The sequence below is a fragment of the Ornithorhynchus anatinus genome, chromosome 1 (genome assembly GCF_004115215.2).
Source record: "Ornithorhynchus anatinus isolate Pmale09 chromosome 1, mOrnAna1.pri.v4, whole genome shotgun sequence".
NCBI classification, from domain to species: domain Eukaryota; kingdom Metazoa; phylum Chordata; class Mammalia; order Monotremata; family Ornithorhynchidae; genus Ornithorhynchus; species Ornithorhynchus anatinus.
In genome coordinates this window covers 18,731,354-18,751,240 of record NC_041728.1, presented here as the reverse complement: position 1 = coordinate 18,751,240, position 19,887 = coordinate 18,731,354, and the positions used below count along the sequence as shown (strand labels likewise).

The 19,887-nt window shown below is 40.4% G+C and overlaps 1 protein-coding gene across 4 annotated transcripts in view; it reads right to left on the bottom strand.

Moving 5' to 3' along the window:
- The window catches only part of EDIL3 (EGF like repeats and discoidin domains 3), a 316,556-nt gene that overhangs the window by 154,562 nt on the left and 142,107 nt on the right, over positions 1-19,887 (bottom strand). For all 4 annotated transcript variants that reach the window (XM_029070916.2, XM_029070911.2, XM_029070902.2 and 1 more), the window contains one exon: positions 4,732-4,860. In XM_029070916.2, the coding sequence (XP_028926749.1) occupies positions 4,732-4,860 (129 nt within the window). The remainder of the gene's footprint in view (positions 1-4,731; positions 4,861-19,887) is intronic.

The window sequence follows — 19,887 nt, the reverse complement described above, 5'->3', positions numbered from 1 at the left end:
AGTGGCCAAGTCGGTATTCGAACTCATGACCTCTGACTCCAAAGCCCGTGCTCTTTCCACTGAGCCACGCTGCTTCTCACTGAAGTCATCAGTGTGCAAGGAAATCAGTTTTACCATTGCCCTGAATTTTCCTATTTCCATCTCCACCATGAGTGCCTGATACAAGATACTTTATTCATCTGCTGAAAAATTAAAAATAAAAACCAAGAGATTTGATTCTGCATCCTCTCTCACCAAAAAGACATTTGCTTTTACACCACCATGTTCAAGTCATTTTGGCTCAGTAATAGTAGAGGATCACTAGTGAAGGGTGAAGGAATTCTCCTTGGGAAGGCAGAGTACTGGTCCTATAATAAACCTATATTTCCCCATACATGTTGGTTTTCATCCTGTATCCTCCCTCCTCTTAAATTCATTTCCTACCAACCCATAAAAATTTCCCCTGTGGAGCCTAAAACAAAGGAACAAACAGAACACTACAAAAATACAATATACAAGTTTATTATATTGTAATGAAATCCCTGCTGCTAGATATGTTCAAACTACAACATTTTAGCCATAGACTCCTTGGGAGACTACCGTCTCCCATCCTGTGACACACAACTAATGAACAGAAACTTCCATTAACCAAAAATGCTTGAAAACTGACAAGTGGTTATCCATTACATATAAATTCATATATTTTCTAGCTATCTCTATGTTAAAACAAGTGGTTATATACTGAGGATTTGGACCAGAAGAGAAAATAAGCAGAGATGTTTCTGTTCAGGTGCTTCATAACAAATCTTCAACTCTGATTTTTATGTCCTTAAGACAATCATAAGGAGAATGAAATTCTGGAGGTGGAAAATTGATGTTGTTCTAGTTAAAGGCAGAGGAAATACAGTAAACAAAGAACACCAATGATATCTCCATTTTCTGGTAAAATTACTTAGCTGGTGTTTTAGTAAAGCAGACTCAGGAATTCCTTTTTCCTTTCCTGCCCCGTCAAATCTCTTCATGCTCCACTGGCCCCCGTAAGTAAGTCTCGGTTCAGGGACCTGAAAAGGTCAACAATTGACCTTGTGTTTGCGGCTCTAAAGAGACTAGAATTAGATAGGTGCATTTTCAATGAGGATTGATTAACTCCCCACAAACTGGTGGGAGTCTAATAATGCCCTGGCTCATCGGCTGGAAGTGGGCCACAGCCAGGGGTGAAGATATTGGGTCAATTTGTTATGGAATTGCTGTTTGAGCAGAATTGAGTTGCTTACTTCAAGGAGTGTTAACACCACAGGTCTGTTGTGTGCTGCTAGCTAGATTATTGCCCCTAGAAGAAATTCCTTTCTTTTCAGTTAGGACTCAATATCCACTCCTTGAAGAGCACTAAATTGTGCATCTAAGGGGCAGGTGGGATTAATGCAAGCACTCAGGGGGTTTACCATGGGGGCAAAGTGGAGGAGGGGAGCGACTCAGCAGTCCCAAGCCCAGAACCACCTTCCCTCTTTACTAAGCTTCAGCTTGGGGCATTATCATTATCAGTGGCTTTTATTGAGCCATTATGGTGTGCAGAGCGCTGTACTGAGCTCTTGTGAGAGTACAGTATGACAGTGTTAGTAGATACGTTCCCTGCCTTATTAAGGTGGTGTTCTTAAAACAGCCACTGCAGGGCAGCTTGTGTCCAGAGAGGTGGAGAAGCAGACGAGAGGAGGCCACAGGTTTGCAGAAGTTCACTTCTATGCGTCAGGCACTGTAGTAAGCACTGGGGTGGATACAAGCAAATTGGGTTGGGCACAATCCTTGTCCCACTTGGGGCTCACACTCTTGATCCCCATTTTACAGAGGAGGTAACTGAGGCCCAGGGAAGTGAAGCAACTTACCTAGGTCACACAGCAGACAAGCGGCAGAGGTGGGATTAGAACTCATGACCTTCTGACTCTCAGTACCGTGCTCTATCCATTATACCATGCTGCTGCTTTTGCTTTTGGGGAGCAAGGGGAAAGCATGGAGGGGGATGGGGGAGGACAGATGTGTCATCAGGTATCAACCACTGGGGACATTCCCTATTGCCAGTTAGGGATTAGGGTCTAGTGGAGAAAGCATGGAGTTTACAAACTCACTTTCACCTGAAAATAATCCTATGGGAGCTAGCAATACCTGGCTGACCATTGCCAAAATGCAGATAACTTAGAATTTTAAGATCAGACCAAAATCTGAATGAATATTGCTAAGCATACCCCTTCTGAATTTCCCAATTCTCTTTCACTGATAGAGCACTCATCAATTCTAGACACTGTTCATTCAATAATATTTATTGAGCACTTACTATGTGCAGAGCACTGTACTAGGCACTTGGAATGTACAATTTGGCAACAGACAGAGACAATCCCTGCCCATTGATGGGCTTACAGTCTAATCGAAACTGTTTTTTTTTTTACCTCAGGGGAAAAAAAAAGAACAGTTTTGAAGACAGAGATTATCGTCCTCACTTAAATTCCACTCAGCTCCTCCATTTCTCTACTGCAATCTTTCTGAAAAAAGTTTCTACACTAAAACTTGGGGAAGAACCTTGCTACTCCACTGGTGATTCATTAAAAAAACAAACAAAAATAAACCCAGCCAAACTCTGAGTGTTTTAAAAGAAGAAAATGACCAGAAGAAACATTTTCAAGGTAGCTTGTGAACATTTTGAGAGAAATAGGCCATAAATCTGGAGCAAACAGAACTATGCAATAAAGATTTTCCTACCTGTGTTGAGGGAACAGAATATCCAGACTATTTAGAAAACAAGTTTTTAAGTCTATCAGGAATGTTCTCTGTGGAAGAGATGAGCTAGGCACTTTTGCAGCACCTCTGCATTTATACACTCGCAGCATCCCATATGATTCTTTTCTTAACAGATCTAAGTTCATACTCCACTCTTTATGCACTCAGTGATTTACGCATCCATCTTTACATTCTCTTTTTCCTCATATCTGTAAATTGTTTTGTGTTGTCTTTCCCACTAGAAAGTTTTCTGAGGCCAGAGATTTTATTTTCTAATTCAACTGAACTCTCCCTAAGTTTCTTTGACAGTATTCAGCACATAAGCAGTCAGTAAACACTACTGATTATTTGATTTAGGAGCTACAAAACAGTCAAAGTGAGATGCTTCCACTTAAGGTGACACTGCCTTTCCCATTTTAACTATTTTGCAATCCAAATAGGAAAAAAAGCAGACTTTGTACACAGAGTGTGTGTTTTTTTTTAATTTGCATTTTCAATCTTCACTCTGAAATTGCCTCTTCCAGTAGGTCAATAGTATTTATTGAATATAATACTATAGAGTTGGTAGACACAATCTCTGTACTCAAAGGTTTACAATCTAGATGGGGAGTAAGGGGCGGCAGATAAGGAAGCTGTGCAGAGACTGGAAAACCTAGATGCTGATCTTCATCATAATCCATGGTATTTATTGAGCACTTAAAGTGTGGAGAGAACTAAGAGTTTGGGAGACTACAATAAAGCAAGTAGACACAATCCCTAACCTCATGGACCTGACAATCTCACACACATAAATGATGGTTTTTGTGACTATAGTAGGGAAGGAACTGGGGCAAATAGTCAAACCTTTTTTCTAATCCCTGTTCTGCCATACCCCTGCTGGGTGACTTTGGCCAAGTCATTTAACTTTAGTGGGCTTCTGCTTCCTCATCTGTTTAAAGGGGATACAATATTCAATCATATTTATTGAGTGCTTTCTATGAGCAAAGCACTATACTAAGCCCTTAGTAGAATACAATACAAATCTGCTCTCCCTACCTCTTAGATTGGGAACCGTGCCTGGGATCTGATTTCAGGGATCCTGTGATCTCTGGCCTGGAATGCCCTCCCTCTTCATATCTGACAGAAAACAACTTTCCCCACCTTCAAAACCTTATTGAAGGCACATCTCCTCCAAGAGACCTTCCCTAAGCACTCATTTCCTTTCCTCCCACTCCCTCCTGCATCATACGGCTTACTCCCTTTATTCATCACCCCCCACCCAGCCCCACGGCACTTATGTACATATCTGTAATTTCTTTATATTAATATCTGTCTCCCCCTCTAGACTGTAAGCTCACTGTGGGCAGGGAATGTGTCAGTTATATAAACTCTCCTGAGGGCTTAGTACAGTGCTTTGCACACAATAAGCGCTCAGTAAATATACTTGATCTGATTAGCTTATTTTTATTCTAGGGTTTAGCACTACTTTGGTACTTAGTGAAGGATTAAAAGATGCCAACACTTAGGAAAATTCCTGAGAAATAACTTTCACTTCAACACTAAAACACAGAATGGCACACCTCCCTCATGAGCTCATTCCTGCTTGAGAATAATGGGGACAGGTTTTTGGTAATATTTTGTCTGTATCTTTTCTGATAGATGGAGTCCTGGTGTATGTGTAGGTAGAGATTTACCCTTAATGGCATCATCTGTGAATTCGAATGACAGATATACATGTCTTCTGATGTATGAAATGCTTAATTAAATCTAATCTCAATCACCCAAGAATATGGAATTTGCAGATCCTTTTAGGGGATTGGGAGTTGATATGCAGGGCTAACCAAAAAGTATTTATTGAGCATCATCTGTGTACAGAGCACCGTACTAAATCCTATGGAGACTACAACAGAGTTAAAAGGAGCTTGCAGTCTAGCAGGGAATGCAAGCAGATAACTTTAAAAACAATTTGTGGGTTTCTTATTTAATAAAGGCCATGAAAAGACTCACTGTGCTGGCAGTGCAGCCCGTTGAATCCCACTGGACATTTACAAACATATCCTATAAAGGTGTCTCCTCGATAGGCTTCACTGATTTCACACGTGCCCCCATTGTGGCATGGGTTAGGAATGCAGGGTCCTGGAAAACAGAAGCAATTAACGTTTTCAAATGCCTACCCGGGGCCAGTTCCACAATACACAATTATCAAAATCACATCATTTCATGAAAAAAAATTTCAAAAGAAATGTTGCCTAGTTAGCAAAATAAGACATCAAGAGTTGAACTCTGAGCTCCATTCACAATTTTAACACCACCATTTTGTGAGGTCTTAGAGAAACACACAAAACTTTGGTTTATCTTTCAGTTAAATAAGAAAAATGACAAGTGTAATTCTCCCTCTTCCTCACTCCATAGCTGTTGCTTATTGGGAGAAAGGTGCCTGGGTCCAGGATTCTCATTATTGTTCTCCCTAGTGCCACATCACTATGACAGTGAAATATCTTCTGTTAATTCTCTGAACTGTTCATACCCTGTGCAAGAATAATTATCAATACTTATTTTGGGGAAGGGGGAAAAAGGAAACAAACAACAAATATTAATTTAGGTGACAGCAAATAACACAGATACTGAAAAGGACTGTCTCAATGGTTGAAGAAAGAGAAGTACAGACCATGGCCATCACTGTCTTTGCTATGCAACTAATGGTAACATCTTAAGATTGGGAGTTTGAAATCCCCAGTTCTTGTTCCAGGTGTGCCACTGGCCCGCTGTGTAACCTCAGACAAATTGCTAAACTATTCAGTGACTCGATCTCTACATATGCACTGAGGGCCTCGCTCTGTGCCCAGTAAATGCTCAGTAAACATCATTGGTCTGAAATGGGGATGAAATACCTCCTCTCTCTCTACTTCTAAGGAGATTATGAGATTGTAAATTCCTCCCCTAGATCGTAAACTCCTGGAGGGCAGGAATTATATTTCCTTACTTGTTTGTACTCGCAAGTAATAATAATAATGATAATTGGGGCATTTACTAAGTGCTTACTATATGCCAAGCACTGCCCTAAGCGCTGGGGTGGATACAAGCAAACCGAGTTGGACACAGTTCCTGTCCCCTGTGGGGCTCACAGTCACCACCTCCATTTTATGGATGAAGTAACTGAGCCAGAGAGAAGTGAAATGACTTGCCCAAGGTCATGCAGCAGACAAGTGGTGGAGCAGGGATTAGAACCCATGACCTCTGACTCCCAAGTCTGTTCTCTATTCACTATGTCTTGCTGCTTATACTAAGTGCTTAGTATACTGTCCTGGATATAGCAAGTGCTCAGTAAAATATATTGAGTCCTGGGTGGGGCAGGAAATGTCTGATTGTATTTCCTTGTATATACCACAGGGTATAGCAGTGTTTTGGAAATATGTATTTAATACAAGCATGTATCTGAACATATGTGTGTGTATATACATTTAGTAATGAGTGATAATGATAATAATTATGGCATATGTTATGTGCTTACTGTGTGCTAAGCACTGTTCTAAGCGCAGGGGGAGATACAAGGTAATCAGGTCGTCCCACGTGGGGCTCACAGTATTAATCCCCCTTTTACAGATGAGGTAAATGAGGCTCAGAGAAGTTAAGCTACTTGTCCAAAGTCACATAGCTGATAAGTGACAGAGCCTGAATTAGAACCCACAACCTCTGACTACCAAGCCTGACTCTTTCCACTAAGATCCTGCTTCTCCGCATGATGATGTGCCTGAAGACAAAACTCACTGAAGAGATATATTACTATTAGTTATCTTGAATATACTTCTTTGCATACCAGGCTATTGAGTAATATGAAGAGCGGTTTCAAATATGATAAATTTTGCAACTCTTTGTGAGGATAGGAATGAGTAATGCATTGACCTCCATTAAATTTAGACCAACCTAGTCTATCATTTTGATATTTTTGTACTGAAATCACTATTCAACATTCTATATCTCAGAGCCACTGTATAGCTGCTACATACTAGTTCTCCAGAATTGGAAATATTTATTTTCAATACAGAATTTTTGAAAGCTTCTTTTTGCAAAGAACTGGTAGTTTGTTTTTACAGTAGCCTAAACTCATCGCCTAGGTGTCTAGGAGAAACACACCAGGAAAATAAAGCATGTACTACTTCATAATATCTCTAGAATCCATCCTTGCCTCTCCAACCAAACTGCTTCCACGCTGATCCAAACATTTATTTTCCACCTTGACTACTGCATCAGCTTCCCTCCTGACCCCCCCATCCCGTCTCCCCCTTCCTAGTCTAAACTCTGCCGTTCAGATCATTAAGAAAAATAAAGTTTAGCCCACATCTCCCTACTCTTCAAAATCCTGAAATGGTTGCCCAGCTAACTCTGCACCATCCAAAACCTCCTTAGTTTACCTCATTCTCCTTGTGCTGGGCAGCAAAAGCACGGGAGAGAGTTGAGGGCAGAGACTCTAATTTACTGTGTGGGAGGCAATGGGAAACCACTTCCATATTTTACCAAGAAAACTCTATGGATACACTACCAGAAGGATTGCAGACGGAGGCTGAGCGTTCTGGGTGAGATGTGTCCGTGGTGTTGCTACTGGTCGGGGACCACTTGAAAGCATAAAACAAGATCTTACCTCGCTGATCTTCTTTTTCAATCCTACACACACATACACATACTTAATGTTGGTATTTGTTAAGCGCTTCCTATGTGCAGAGCACTGTTCTGAAGGAACAGAACACAGATGAGGGAACTGAGGCACAGAGAAGTTAAGTGACTTGCCCACAGTCACAGAGCTGACAAGTGGCAGGGCTGGGATTCGAACTCATGAGCCCTGACTCCAAAGCCCATGCTCTTTCCACTGCGCCACACTGCTTCTCATGGGACATGAGTGAAGTGGGACATACTTCATGTTGGTATTTGTTAAGCGCTTACTATGTGCCGAGCACTGTTCTAAGCGCTGGGGGAGACACAGGGGAATCAGGTTGTGCCGCGTGGGGCTCACAGTCTTCATCCCCATTTTTCAGATGAGGGAACTGAGGCACCGAGAAGTGAAGTGACTTGCCCAAGGTCACACAGCTGACAAGTGGCAGAGCTGGGATTCAAACTCATGACCTCTGACTCCAAAGCCCATGCTCTTTCCACTGAGCCTCGCTGCTTCTCTTAACATATAGTAAGTGCTCAGTAAATATGATTAATTATTTGCCATTTATTCTATATCGCCTCTGCACCTGGGTCTGTACCCATTAAGCACTTTGATATTCACCACACCCCAAGTCCCACAGCACTTACGACCTATCCATAATTAATTTTAACATCTGTCTCATCCTCTAGTCTCTCAGTTTCTTATGGGCAGGGATCAGGTTTACTGTACATGGCCGGGTGCTCTTTATAGTGAAGTAGTGTGACCTAGTGGATAGAGCACGGGCCTGGGATTCAGAAGAACCTGGGTTCCAATCCCAGCTCCATCACTTGTCTGTCGTTTGACTTTGGGCAAGTCACTTCATTTCTTCTGTACCTCAGTTACCTCATCTGTAAAATGGGGATTGAGACTGTGAGCTCCACGTGGGACAGGGACTGTGTCCAACCCGATTTACTTGTTTTCATCCCAGTGCGTAGTACAGTGCCTGGCGCATACAAAGTGCTTAACAAATACCACAATTATTATAGTGCTGTACACTGTGTCTTCTTCTAGTGCATCTTCCAAAGGCATTGTAGTGTTCTGTACACAACAGGAGCTCAACAGATACCACTGACTGACATCAGGCAGAGAACACACATCACGCCACACCCACAGCATAATGTGCTAATGTCATTACAACACATTCTACATGCATGGTAAAATGACATGCCTAGGAATTACACTGTAGGAGAGACTTTCTCTGCTGCTGCCCCCCAACCTCCCCTCCCCGCTTGACTGAGTGGCTAGGAGGGTCTGACCCTGAGATTCTGGTTTATGCACCACTAATAAATGACTTACGACCAACCACTATCTTCGAGAAGGCCAGGGACACAGCCATCTCCGAGAGAAGAGGCATGGTGACTATATTCGAATAAAGCTGGGTGGATGCCATCACTGGGAGATGTGACTTGACTTCCCTCTACTCTGGAGTCCCATGACCCTTTGCTGGGAGATGTGACTTGACTACCCCCAACTCTGGAGCCCCATGAAGCAATGGCTTACTTTGCTTACCATCTGAAGCTGGCTCTGGATTTACCCAGTCCTACATCAAAGCAGAATTCAACCCTTTTCTTGGAATTATTCAGGAGGTAATGCTAGGGATACTTCAGATCCAGAATGATTTTATCTTCTTTGCTCAGATGCTGCTCCCTATATTTCATTGCAACGTAGAAGTAATTCTACCCTGTATCCCCCCTCGATTTTCCCCTCTAACTGTGTTGAAGGCTCAAGGGAAGAAGACTGCTGTGGCAACACGGCAGAAGCCACAAGATCTGCGGGTCCTAGATTGTCTTTATGGGCTGGAGGTGCAAAGGGGTGGAAGAGTAATAAAAGAGTGACTGGTAGTCGGGAGACCTGGGTTCTAATCCTGGCCCCATCTGCTGTATGATCTTGCACAAGTCACTCATGTGCTTCATCTCTGTGATTCAGTTGCTTCATCTGTTAGCTGGGGATTGAATAACTCTTCTCCCTCTTTAGACTGTGAGCCTCATATAGGACAGTAACTACATCCGATAGGATTGTATTGTATCTACATCAGTATTAAGCAAAAAGCTTGGTGCTTAGCAAAGTGCGTAAGGAATTAACCAACACACTTTTATTATTATTAGATTGTCCCAATTCCTATCCTATTATTTGATTTCCAAATCCTCACTTGAGAGAATTAAGACTGTTGATATTCTAGCACCCTAGTGCTGCCTGCTCTCTGTTTGACCTAATCCCATCTTTTCTGGAGCCATTCAAGACATAGAAGTCCAGCTGGTAAAGAACATTGAAATTAATGTCCATGAATGCCTTCAACTCCACCCAATAGCAGTTATATGAGTAAATACGCTTCAAGAGCAGGAAAAGTATTTACCAACACTATTGTATTGTACTCCTCCCAGCCCTTAGAACAGTGCTCAACACACAGTAAGTGCTCACTGATGATAAGAGGAAAGATAGCATGGTTCGGTGGAAAGAGCAGAAACCTGAAAGTCAGAGGACCTGGGTCCTAATTCTGGGTCTGCTACTTACCTTCTTGAACAAGTCACTTAACTTTTTCGTGCTTCAGTTTTCTCACCTGCAAAACGGGGACTCAATACCGGTCCTTCCTCCTATTTAGAATGTGAGCCGCATATGGGGAATGGTCTGTGTCCAACAGGCCTCTAGAATGTAACCTCGTTTTGAAAAGGAGACGTATCTACAAACTCTGATATATTATATTCTCCCAAGTGCTTAATACAATGTTCTGCCCAGAGTTAGAGCTCAGTAAATATGAATGATTAACTTCTATCTATCCCAGAGCTTAGACAGTGTTTGGAACATAGTAAGCACTTAATGAATAACCAATCAATCTGTGGTATTTATTGATTGATTACTTTGTGAAGAGCACTCTACTTGGCACTTGGGAAAGTAAAGTAGAGTTGGTAGACATGATCTCTGCCTACAAAGAATTTACAAACTTCCATAATTATCATCAGTTAATAAAAAGCATTCGGGACCTAATTTAAGTTGTGGAAAAAATGAAGAGCACTCTACTTGGCACTTGGGAAAGTAGAGTTGGTAGACATGATCTCTGCCCACAAAGAATTTACAAACTTCCACAATTATCATCAGTTAATAAAAAGCATTCGGGACCTAATTTCAGTTGTGGAAAAAATGCAAAACTGAAACAAATGATATCTCAATGCTTTTTTATTTCACACTGCTTTTTTTTTTAAAAAAAAAAACAAAACTCCCTGCTTTTATCATATTCTAATTCTTTCCAGGAAAGTACATCTTTTCAGTGCTCAGTATGCCTGAATGCCCTCCAGTGAGAAAAGGTGCGAAATGAAGTGAGACACTTTTTACCTGAAGGATGCTCATCAGGGCTCAAATCATCAGATCAGTTGATGAGGTTTGTAAACAACACTCTTAACAATGAAAGCCTGTAAGCTAACTTCTTAAACACAATGAGCTTAGGGGAGTTTAAAAATCGATAGCACTGTAATACTTCTGTAGGTAATCATTAAGCAGCTCTAAAGGCAAGGCAACAGCATTTGATCTATGTTAATGAACAACTGGATGCTGTAGCATAATTTCTAGACATTTTTGCAGGTTCATATAAGTAAAGTCAATAAGATTAATTGCTCACAAACAATAATGTCTCTCCTTAGTTTGAAGCTTCCGTAGGCTCACCGCTAAACTAATTTCAGGGCTAATAATTGAAAGTAATTTTCTTAACTGTAACATGGCTGCCCAAGCAAACTATCATGTGACTTCAAGACAGAGAAATTTAGCATCTTAATATCAGGGGTACTAAAATGTTAGCTCATCAAGTGCAGGGAATATGACTGTTATTTTGTTCTCTCTCATGTGCTTAGAAGAACGCTCTGCATAGAGTTAGTCCTCAATAAATATGGTTGAATGAATAAATGCTTAAAATTTTTAAAGTCTATAAAGTATGGAATTGAATGAATAATGACTTGATGGGCTAACAAGCGTAATGCTATGCTATCCTTTGCCTCTGGTGATGAGCGTATCAGGTCAATTTCCCCCAAATTATACAAAGTAATTCTAAACTGATTTGAAAGTATTTGCATATCACACAGGTACGGAACACATTCTCTTCATTTATACAAAGAAGCCAATTGGATAAACATACACTCATCATTACCTTTTTTTTTTTGTTAACTTTCCCGGATGATACCTTATCAAAATCACTAATAGGGAAAAATCGTGACCAATCTAAACCTTTGAAAGACACTTCAAATTCAATTCTGATTCTTAAAGAACTGAGCACCTCCTGCCACTTGTGTCTTTTTTTTTTGGCTCCTAGGAATTGATGGTGCCCTATTGCAGTTTTCTTTGCAATATTTCTGACTGGTCTCGAACAAGGAATGATTTCGGGAAACTTCCTGTGATTGATGTTTTTTAAAGGTTTATGGATCTTTTTTTTTTTTTAACTGCAATTGTGCAGAAGCCAGACATTTCAAGGAAAGGGCAAGAAATCTGTACTCTAGAAGTAGATAGAATGATGAAAATGTTTTAAGCCAAAACCTGAATTTCATCCCAGATTCAGCAAAGGCTTTCCCTGAATTTAACAAGATTTTCACTGAATTTAAAGGTATATTACAACCTATGGCAAATGAAAAACCAGTTTTAAAAATATCTATGTTTACTAAGGATACTTCTCCTAAATAAATGATTCCTCTGCTAACTTTACCAACTCTTCAAGTGCTTAGTACAGTGCTCTGAACACAAAAAGTGCTCAATAAATATGACTGAACTGCTTTCTTGGTGGAAATTATTATTAGTAGAGTATTAAGTACTTTATGCAGAGCACTGTATAAAGAACTCGAAGGGAATACACAGGTGGAAATTAAATATGGTACCTTTTTTCTCAGGGTGTTCACAATCTAAGTACTTTCTAGTCTGCTCTTCCCACTTTCATGAAATTGGTTTGTTACACACCCTTCTGCTTAGATAGCATTCAGTCCCTCCTGATTTTGATAGTGGGTCATTCTTGGCCAGAAAGGAATGAGTACTGTATAGAGTATTTCTAAGGTTTAAATCAAGTCCCCCACTGTTCATGGGGAAATTTCCCTGAATTAGCAACAGTGACTAGATTGCAGCTCTGAATCACACCCTAGGGTTGGAATGAGGATTTAGGGCTGTGCCTCATCTATAAATTGATCATATGACATGCAGTGGAAGTGCTTAAACTCTCCTAGCTACACGACTATTTATGAAGGCACAAGTGGTGAGTCAAAGGCTATTTCCCGAAAATCGTTTTTTTTTTTCTCTTGGTACTAATCAGGAATTACATTATACAACAAAATGAGACTTTTAAAATGACAAATCCAAGGTTACTAACTGCTAATCACATCAGTCTTGGAGTAGAGAGCCACCACAAGAGGGCTGTGAATTAGGATATTTTCAGTTGAAGGGAAGAAATTCTCTTCCAAATTTAACTTGGTAAAAACCTGGGCTCTCCCCTTTGTAATTAGAATCACCCACCCCTCTCATTTTGATAATGCTTGGCTGAATAAATACAATATTTCCCATTAAGGGTCAAGAGATGCAAAACACCAAAGGAAATTTGCGCCCTGATTTGACCCTTTTCAATCAAAAATACACAAGGAGAAATAGAAGAAAAATTGAGAAAACCATCTATCCAAAATTAAGCAAGTAGAGTGATAATTCTAAATAGTTTAATCAGAATCACTTTCAAAGTGTGGATCTCTACTTCCTTCAAACTGTTACAATGGAGACACAAATTCTTCCTACTTTCACAGCAACAAATGAAATAATCTCCCATAGGAACTTGACACTGATATCGACCAGAATGAAAATGAAGCTGTGTCATGATTCTCATCCTTCAGGCGGGAAATGGAGCAAGAATGGTGGGGATTGCTTTATGGAAGTTTCTGTGAAGCTCCTGTCCTGTAAATCGAACAACAGCCTTAATGGAGAAAGTTGAAGAATAAAACCATTTCAAAATCAGTCTAAGAGGAACTTCCCCCTTCTTCCTCTTTTTGGACTGCCCTATTCACTTCAAAAAAAAATTATGCATGCCAAACACTGTAATAACAATACTGATGGTATTTGTTAAGCGCTTACTATGTGTCAAGCACTGTTCTAAGCACTGAGGTAGATACAAGGTTATCAGGTTGTCCCACAAAGGACTCACAGTCCTAATCCCCATTTTACAGATGATGTAACAGAGGCACAGAGGATTGGTAGAGGTGAGATTACAACCCACATTCTCTGACTCCCAAACCCGTGTTCTTTCCACTAAGCTACACTGCTTCAGTTTGGGGATAGATACAATGTAATCAGGTTGGAAAGAGCCCATGTCCCACGTGGGGCTCACAGTCTAAATCTTCATTTTACAGATGAGCTGAGGCACAGAGGAGTTAAGGGTCTTGGCCAGTGTCATATGGCAGACAAGTGGCAGAGCCAGGATTGGATCCCAGATCTTCTGACTCCCAGGCTCATGCGTCATCCACTAGACCACACTACTCTTCTCAATTCTGTTTGGCTCCCCTCATTTCTATGGGAGCAGAGACAACCAACTCTTCTGTCTTCAGAGATAGGCTGTTCTTAATCACTTCACTACTCCCAGAGGAAATTCTTAAAAGTGGTGTTTTGGACAATCTAATCTTAGCAAGTGAAAATGGAGTGGAAATGCCAATATTCTATTCAAGCTCAAGATGTTGTTTTGGAAGAATAACGAATCTTTGCCTGTGAGATGCTGGACTATGTTGCTTAGGTGGGAGGAGAGAACAAAAGCAAGATGAGCTGAGTGCCAGACAGTCAAGCCTTGAATGGCTCAGGCAGGAGATACCTGTGCTGGTAGTGAGAGAGGCTTCAATCAATCAGTGGTTTTATTTTTGAGCACTTAAGCTGTGCAGACCACTGGTTAAACATGTGGGAAGGCACAATCCAGGTGATAGACACAATCCCTGCCCAAGAGGAGGTTACAATTTAGAGAGGGAGATAGGCATTAAAATAAATTACAGACAGGGAGTTTTAAGGGGATCCATTTTCCAGCTGAGTATGAATTGTGGAAATGCTCTCCCAAAGATGGAGCTTCCAAAGGAGGCCTTCCACCACCCTAGGCTGTCCTGGTTCTGGTGGGATTCTCTCAGGGAATTCCTCGATCCCTTGGGACTCAGGAAGAACTATTCCAAAGTTGGTTGGGACTTTGGGAATGTCAGTGCTTAGCCCAAAAGCGTCCACTGATTTGGATTTTCTTTCAGAGCTTTTTTTTCCCCCATGATCCATCCTATGAACCACACACACACATACAAGCACACTTTCTCTCTCTCACCCCATCTTCCTGTCTCCCCATTCTCCTCACACCTCTGACTCCTCCTTCAGAGATCAATGGGACTCAGAAGCAGCATGGTGTAGTGGATAGGGCCCGGGCTTGGGAGTCAGATGGCCATGAGTTCTACTCCCAGCTCCTCCACTTGTCTGCTGTGTGACCTTGGAAATGTGGTCAGTGGAAAGAGCCTGGGCTTCGGAGCCAGAGGTCATGAGTTCGACTCCCGGCTCTGCCACTTGTCAGCTGTGTGACTGTGGGTGAGTCACTTCACTTCTCTGTGCCCCAGTTCCCTCATCTGTAAAATGGGGATTAACTGTGAGCCTCACGTGGGACAACCTGATTACCCTGTATCTACCCCAGTGCTTAGAACAGTGCTCTGCACATAGTATGCGCTTAACAAATACCAACATTATTATTATTCTCTGTGCCTCAGTTACCTCCTCTGTAAAATGAGGATTAAGACTGTGAGCCCCACAAGCAACAGGGACTATATCCAAAATGATTAACTTGTATCTACCCCAGTGCTTCGGAAGTGCTCGGCACATAGTAAGCACTTAATACATACCATTATTATTATTATTATTTTCAGTTACTCTCCTAAAATTATCAGCTGAAAAAGTCATCCTAAAAGTGGTATTTCCTCTCCCATCTCGTTTTGAACAAACCTTATAGACAACTGAAGCATAAACAAAAAAACTATTTTGTGGGAGGTCGTAGTGACTTATCACTCCCCGCTGAAGTACTTGGGAGTTCTAAGAGAGATGTAGTATGTAGTTAAATATTTTACAGGCTGAAAATCTAAAAGCAATGGCTTTTATAACAACATTAGCTTTTGAGCATTACAAACACCACTAGAGAAGTTGAACTATTTAGATGTGCTATTAGGGACATGTCATTTTCTAACTCCCAAGGGAAAATAATTTGCATTGCCATAAAAATCTTCATTTCCGCATCTCCGACTTTATGGGCAAAAATGTGGAATGTTATGTTTTGTTAATCACGTGTACACAGATGGCTGATTTTAGCTGGAGATGGTGTAATTATTACTGATATAAAAAAGCGAGAGTTACCTTGTTCGCACATTTTCAATGAAAATTCAGTCTAATGTATGAGATTGTTAAAAATCTACTGCAGATATATTTAAAAATTAAAGTTTCCTTCCCAGGAAGCTATCAGCTGCATTTTTGAAGTCACTCTCAATCTAACCCCAACAAAAATAAAGATGGAAAGTTCGGCATTAATTTAAGCAACTTCTGAATACTGAACTCTATTAGTACTCTAAACCAGAAGACCATTTATTCATTATGAAATTGTGGCATCAATCCAGTTCTGACTGCACCATAATTAAATATTTATAATGTTTTTGTGCAGCAAATGAAGCATGCTGATTATAACGATCAGGGTGTCTCCAATCTGGATGCACCAGAAAACCGAGGTCCACACCTTGAGTACCGAATGCTCCAGGTCATTTTTCCACTTTCCAGTCCTATTTACATTAGAGGAAATGTTGTTACAGAAATTGTAAAGCATTAGACAAGGATTCAGTCTAATACTGGATTTCTTAACAAAATCACCAACAGGGTAATTACTGCTGACAGCCCATTTTGAAGATAGCAGCTATGGGCTGTCATTCTTTAAGATAAATGTTTGGAGTTGCAACAAGATGCTCAGATTATCCTACCATTTAATGAAAGTGACAGATTATTTGTCTGATTTTGCAGTCTTTAGCCACCAATCTGTAGTAGGAATTTTGCCTGCAGGACTGCAGTACTTGGGGCCGGTATGATTCCTGAAAGAACTTGAAAGGGATCAGAGGGTGCTGAACTCTGGGAAGGGATTTTTACATTAAGAATTGTGACTGTCAAGACATGGACCTCTACAAAGAAAGGTTTCTCTGGGCTTCTTTAGGACTGCTGGACTTGCCTTCTGGGGCAGAAACGACTGAGTCACAACCAAAACGTTTTGTTTTTTTCAAAAATATATACATATATAAATATATAAAACAGAATTTGAATACTTTAGCCCAAATTTAACTTACAGGCTTGTAGTAAATCAGAGATGTCTCTTGGGATTAATTTACTGACACAAATAAACCAAAAGTAAAGTAATGGATTGTCTTCTCCTCAATCTCCAACTGGAATCAATCATATTTATTGAGCGCTTGCTGAATACAGAGCACTGTACTAAGAGCTTAGGAGAGTACAATATAATAGAGTTGATAGACACGTTTACTGCTCGCAGTGATTTTACAGGGAAGAGGCACTGGAGCATCTAATAACAAAAACAGTAGTTACATTGTGACATGAAGGTAAATATGCATATGTTCTTGGACCTAGTTGTATATTTCGAGTGGCCATTTTCTGTGCAATACATGTTTGCAATTAATATAATGTGATCTTGTCACAGAACAGTTCATCAAGAAATGGCATTTTTTAGCACTTATTATATTCAGAATACTGTACTAAGTGCATAAGGGTATACAGTAGAATTGTAGACATGATCCTTGACCTCCAGGAGGATTGAGTTCTAGGCAAAAGTTTTTCCACACCGTAAACAGAAGCCATGTAGGTCATCAATCGGTAGTTTTCATTAAGCATCTACAGTGTGCAGAGAACTGTACTAAGCACTGGGAGAGTAGAAGAGAATGATGAGACATGATATATGACCTCAAGCACTTTACAATCTAATAGGGTGTCATATAATAGAAGTAATCAATCAGATAATTAATTTCAAGGGACAACAGCAGGGAACACTGAGGAGATGAGCAAGATAATCTGAAGGCAAAATTAGCCTTAGGATTGATTGCAAATACCGCGAAAGGTTGGGTCTGGAATAATTATGAGTTTCATCCATAATCATCAAAAGGAAATCAAATTTTTGAATAAGAGAGCAGAATGAGGGTAGCACCAGTTCAGAAGAAAAGGTTTGAAACAGAGGCAAGAGTAAAAACAGCACAACAAAGGGCAGTCGTTGTGTGACACCAGTGTGATTGGAGACTTGAGAGTCCTCCATTGGACTTTTCAATCACACATACACCTATATGTAAACTGATCATCACTGACATCCTTTTTAGGCCAATTACTAAAGACAACGATTACATTACCACATATTTCCACATAATGGATTATACACTGACCTAATTACCTGGTCTGAAAATAATATCCTCTTTCATTTGATCATCAGACCACCACCTTTCTCCACTGATTTTCCTGTTCTCAAGTATTTTCAAAAGGCTGCAACTAAAATTGCACCCCTCAACAAGTCTTTCATTCCCTCTTTTCTTCATTTCTATTTCTCCTAGAGGGCACCCTGAGATTTTTTGGAATCCACTAAATATTTCAGCAGTATTACACATTTGCACTATCGTTAACTATAACAAATGGAAATAGACATAATTCTAATTTATTTGTATCACAGTATCCTTAAGAATAATGACACTCATTTCCTGGGTTTCTTACATATTTAATTCATCAGTCATTTGTTGTCCACTATTTTCCTTCAGGGCAGGCTTTTAATTGAAAACCTTATCCGGTGAATATGATTAGGGAAAAAAAAACAAACCAGCAGGATTATTCGTGAATCCAATGTCACTTGAAGGATTTACCTAGAAGGGTTTACCTAACAACACAAATGGCTGAGGAAAAAAAACTGACCTAAAAATACTGAAGAATAATGAATCAATCCATCTCTCCAGAGAGTTAATCAATCAGTGGCATTTACTGAGCACTTACCAAGTTGAGAGGACTTTACTAAGCACCGGAGTGTGTAGAATATAATAGAATTGGTAAAACCCTTCTCAGTCCACAAGTAACATACAGTCCAGAGGAGTTAAAACTAGACTCTGAGGGAGAGGTCTATAGGTGCTTTCATCCCCATCAGCCAAAGCACCTCCAGATGGAGTATGAAATCACAGATGGGGTACGATACCCTTAAGGGACCTTTGACCAGCAAAGAAATCAATTCCTCAAATTGCTCTCAGAAGCAGACTGAATCCCAAGGGAGGCTTGAGTGTGCTGAGATCTGTTAAATATCCAACACACCTTGGGCGTTTCTTGCTCAATAAGCTTGATGGTGGCTTCTGAATTCTGAGAAGCAGCCTAACCCAATGGAGAGAGCATGGGCCTGTGAGTCAAAGGACCTGGGTTCTAATCCCAGCCCTCTCACCTGTCTATGTGACCTTAGAAAAGTCACTTATCTTCTCTGTGTCAGTTTCCTCATCATAAAATGGGGATTAAATACCCATTCTCCAGACTGTGAGCCCAGTGGGGGACAGGGACTATGTCCAACCTAATTAACTTCTATCTACCTCAAAACTTAGCATATTGCTTGGCAAAGTACTTATGTACATATCCATAATTTATTCATATTAAGGTCTCCCTCTAGACTGTAAGCTCCTTGTGGGCAGTGAATGTGTCTACCAACTCTGCTGCATTGTACTCTCCCAAGGACTTAGTACAGTTCTCTGCAGAGAGTAAGCCCTCAATAAATACCATTGATTCACTGATTGATTATTAGGAGGAATATTCAAAGGGGTTTCAAGGCAATGCCCCAACACAGGAGTTAAATTCTAAGGTTATAAAGACTGTGCAGAGATGGAGAAGTCAGGAACCAGATATCACAGATGGAGAGAAGAGCTTTGGACCACTGCAGATCAGGCTTTTGCAAAGGCGGCACTCTCAATAAGGGCTATTTACTGGGGAAAAACAACAGCCCAGGAATTACTCTATCCCAGATCTGTAGCAGGAATTCAAAAAGAAGCCTTCAAAAGATGACACACTTTCTATCCCTTTAGGAAAAACTAACTACTATTTGATATTACCCAACTAATGTCAAAATTTAGTTGTACCCAAGGACTCCACGATGTAACACAAATTATGAGTATCAAGAAGCCTTTCAATATTGGAATGACAAACTTTTAATGTGCAATTATGTATTCCTTTATCAATTCCACAAAAACTATTAAAAATTCCTGCGTGTACAGGATTCTTGTTAGAAAATTCAATCCATTCCCCTGCTGTTGACACAGGGTCAAACATTTTATTACTTTGTCTTTCTACACCAGTTAGAAAAAGCAAAATATCATGCTCTAGTCTTCCTTAGTGAAGAATGCTTATAGTTCTTATAGGACATTGGTGAATAAACTTCCTATCCAGCACTGTGACCACTCTTTGAAACACTTTGTAGCGAG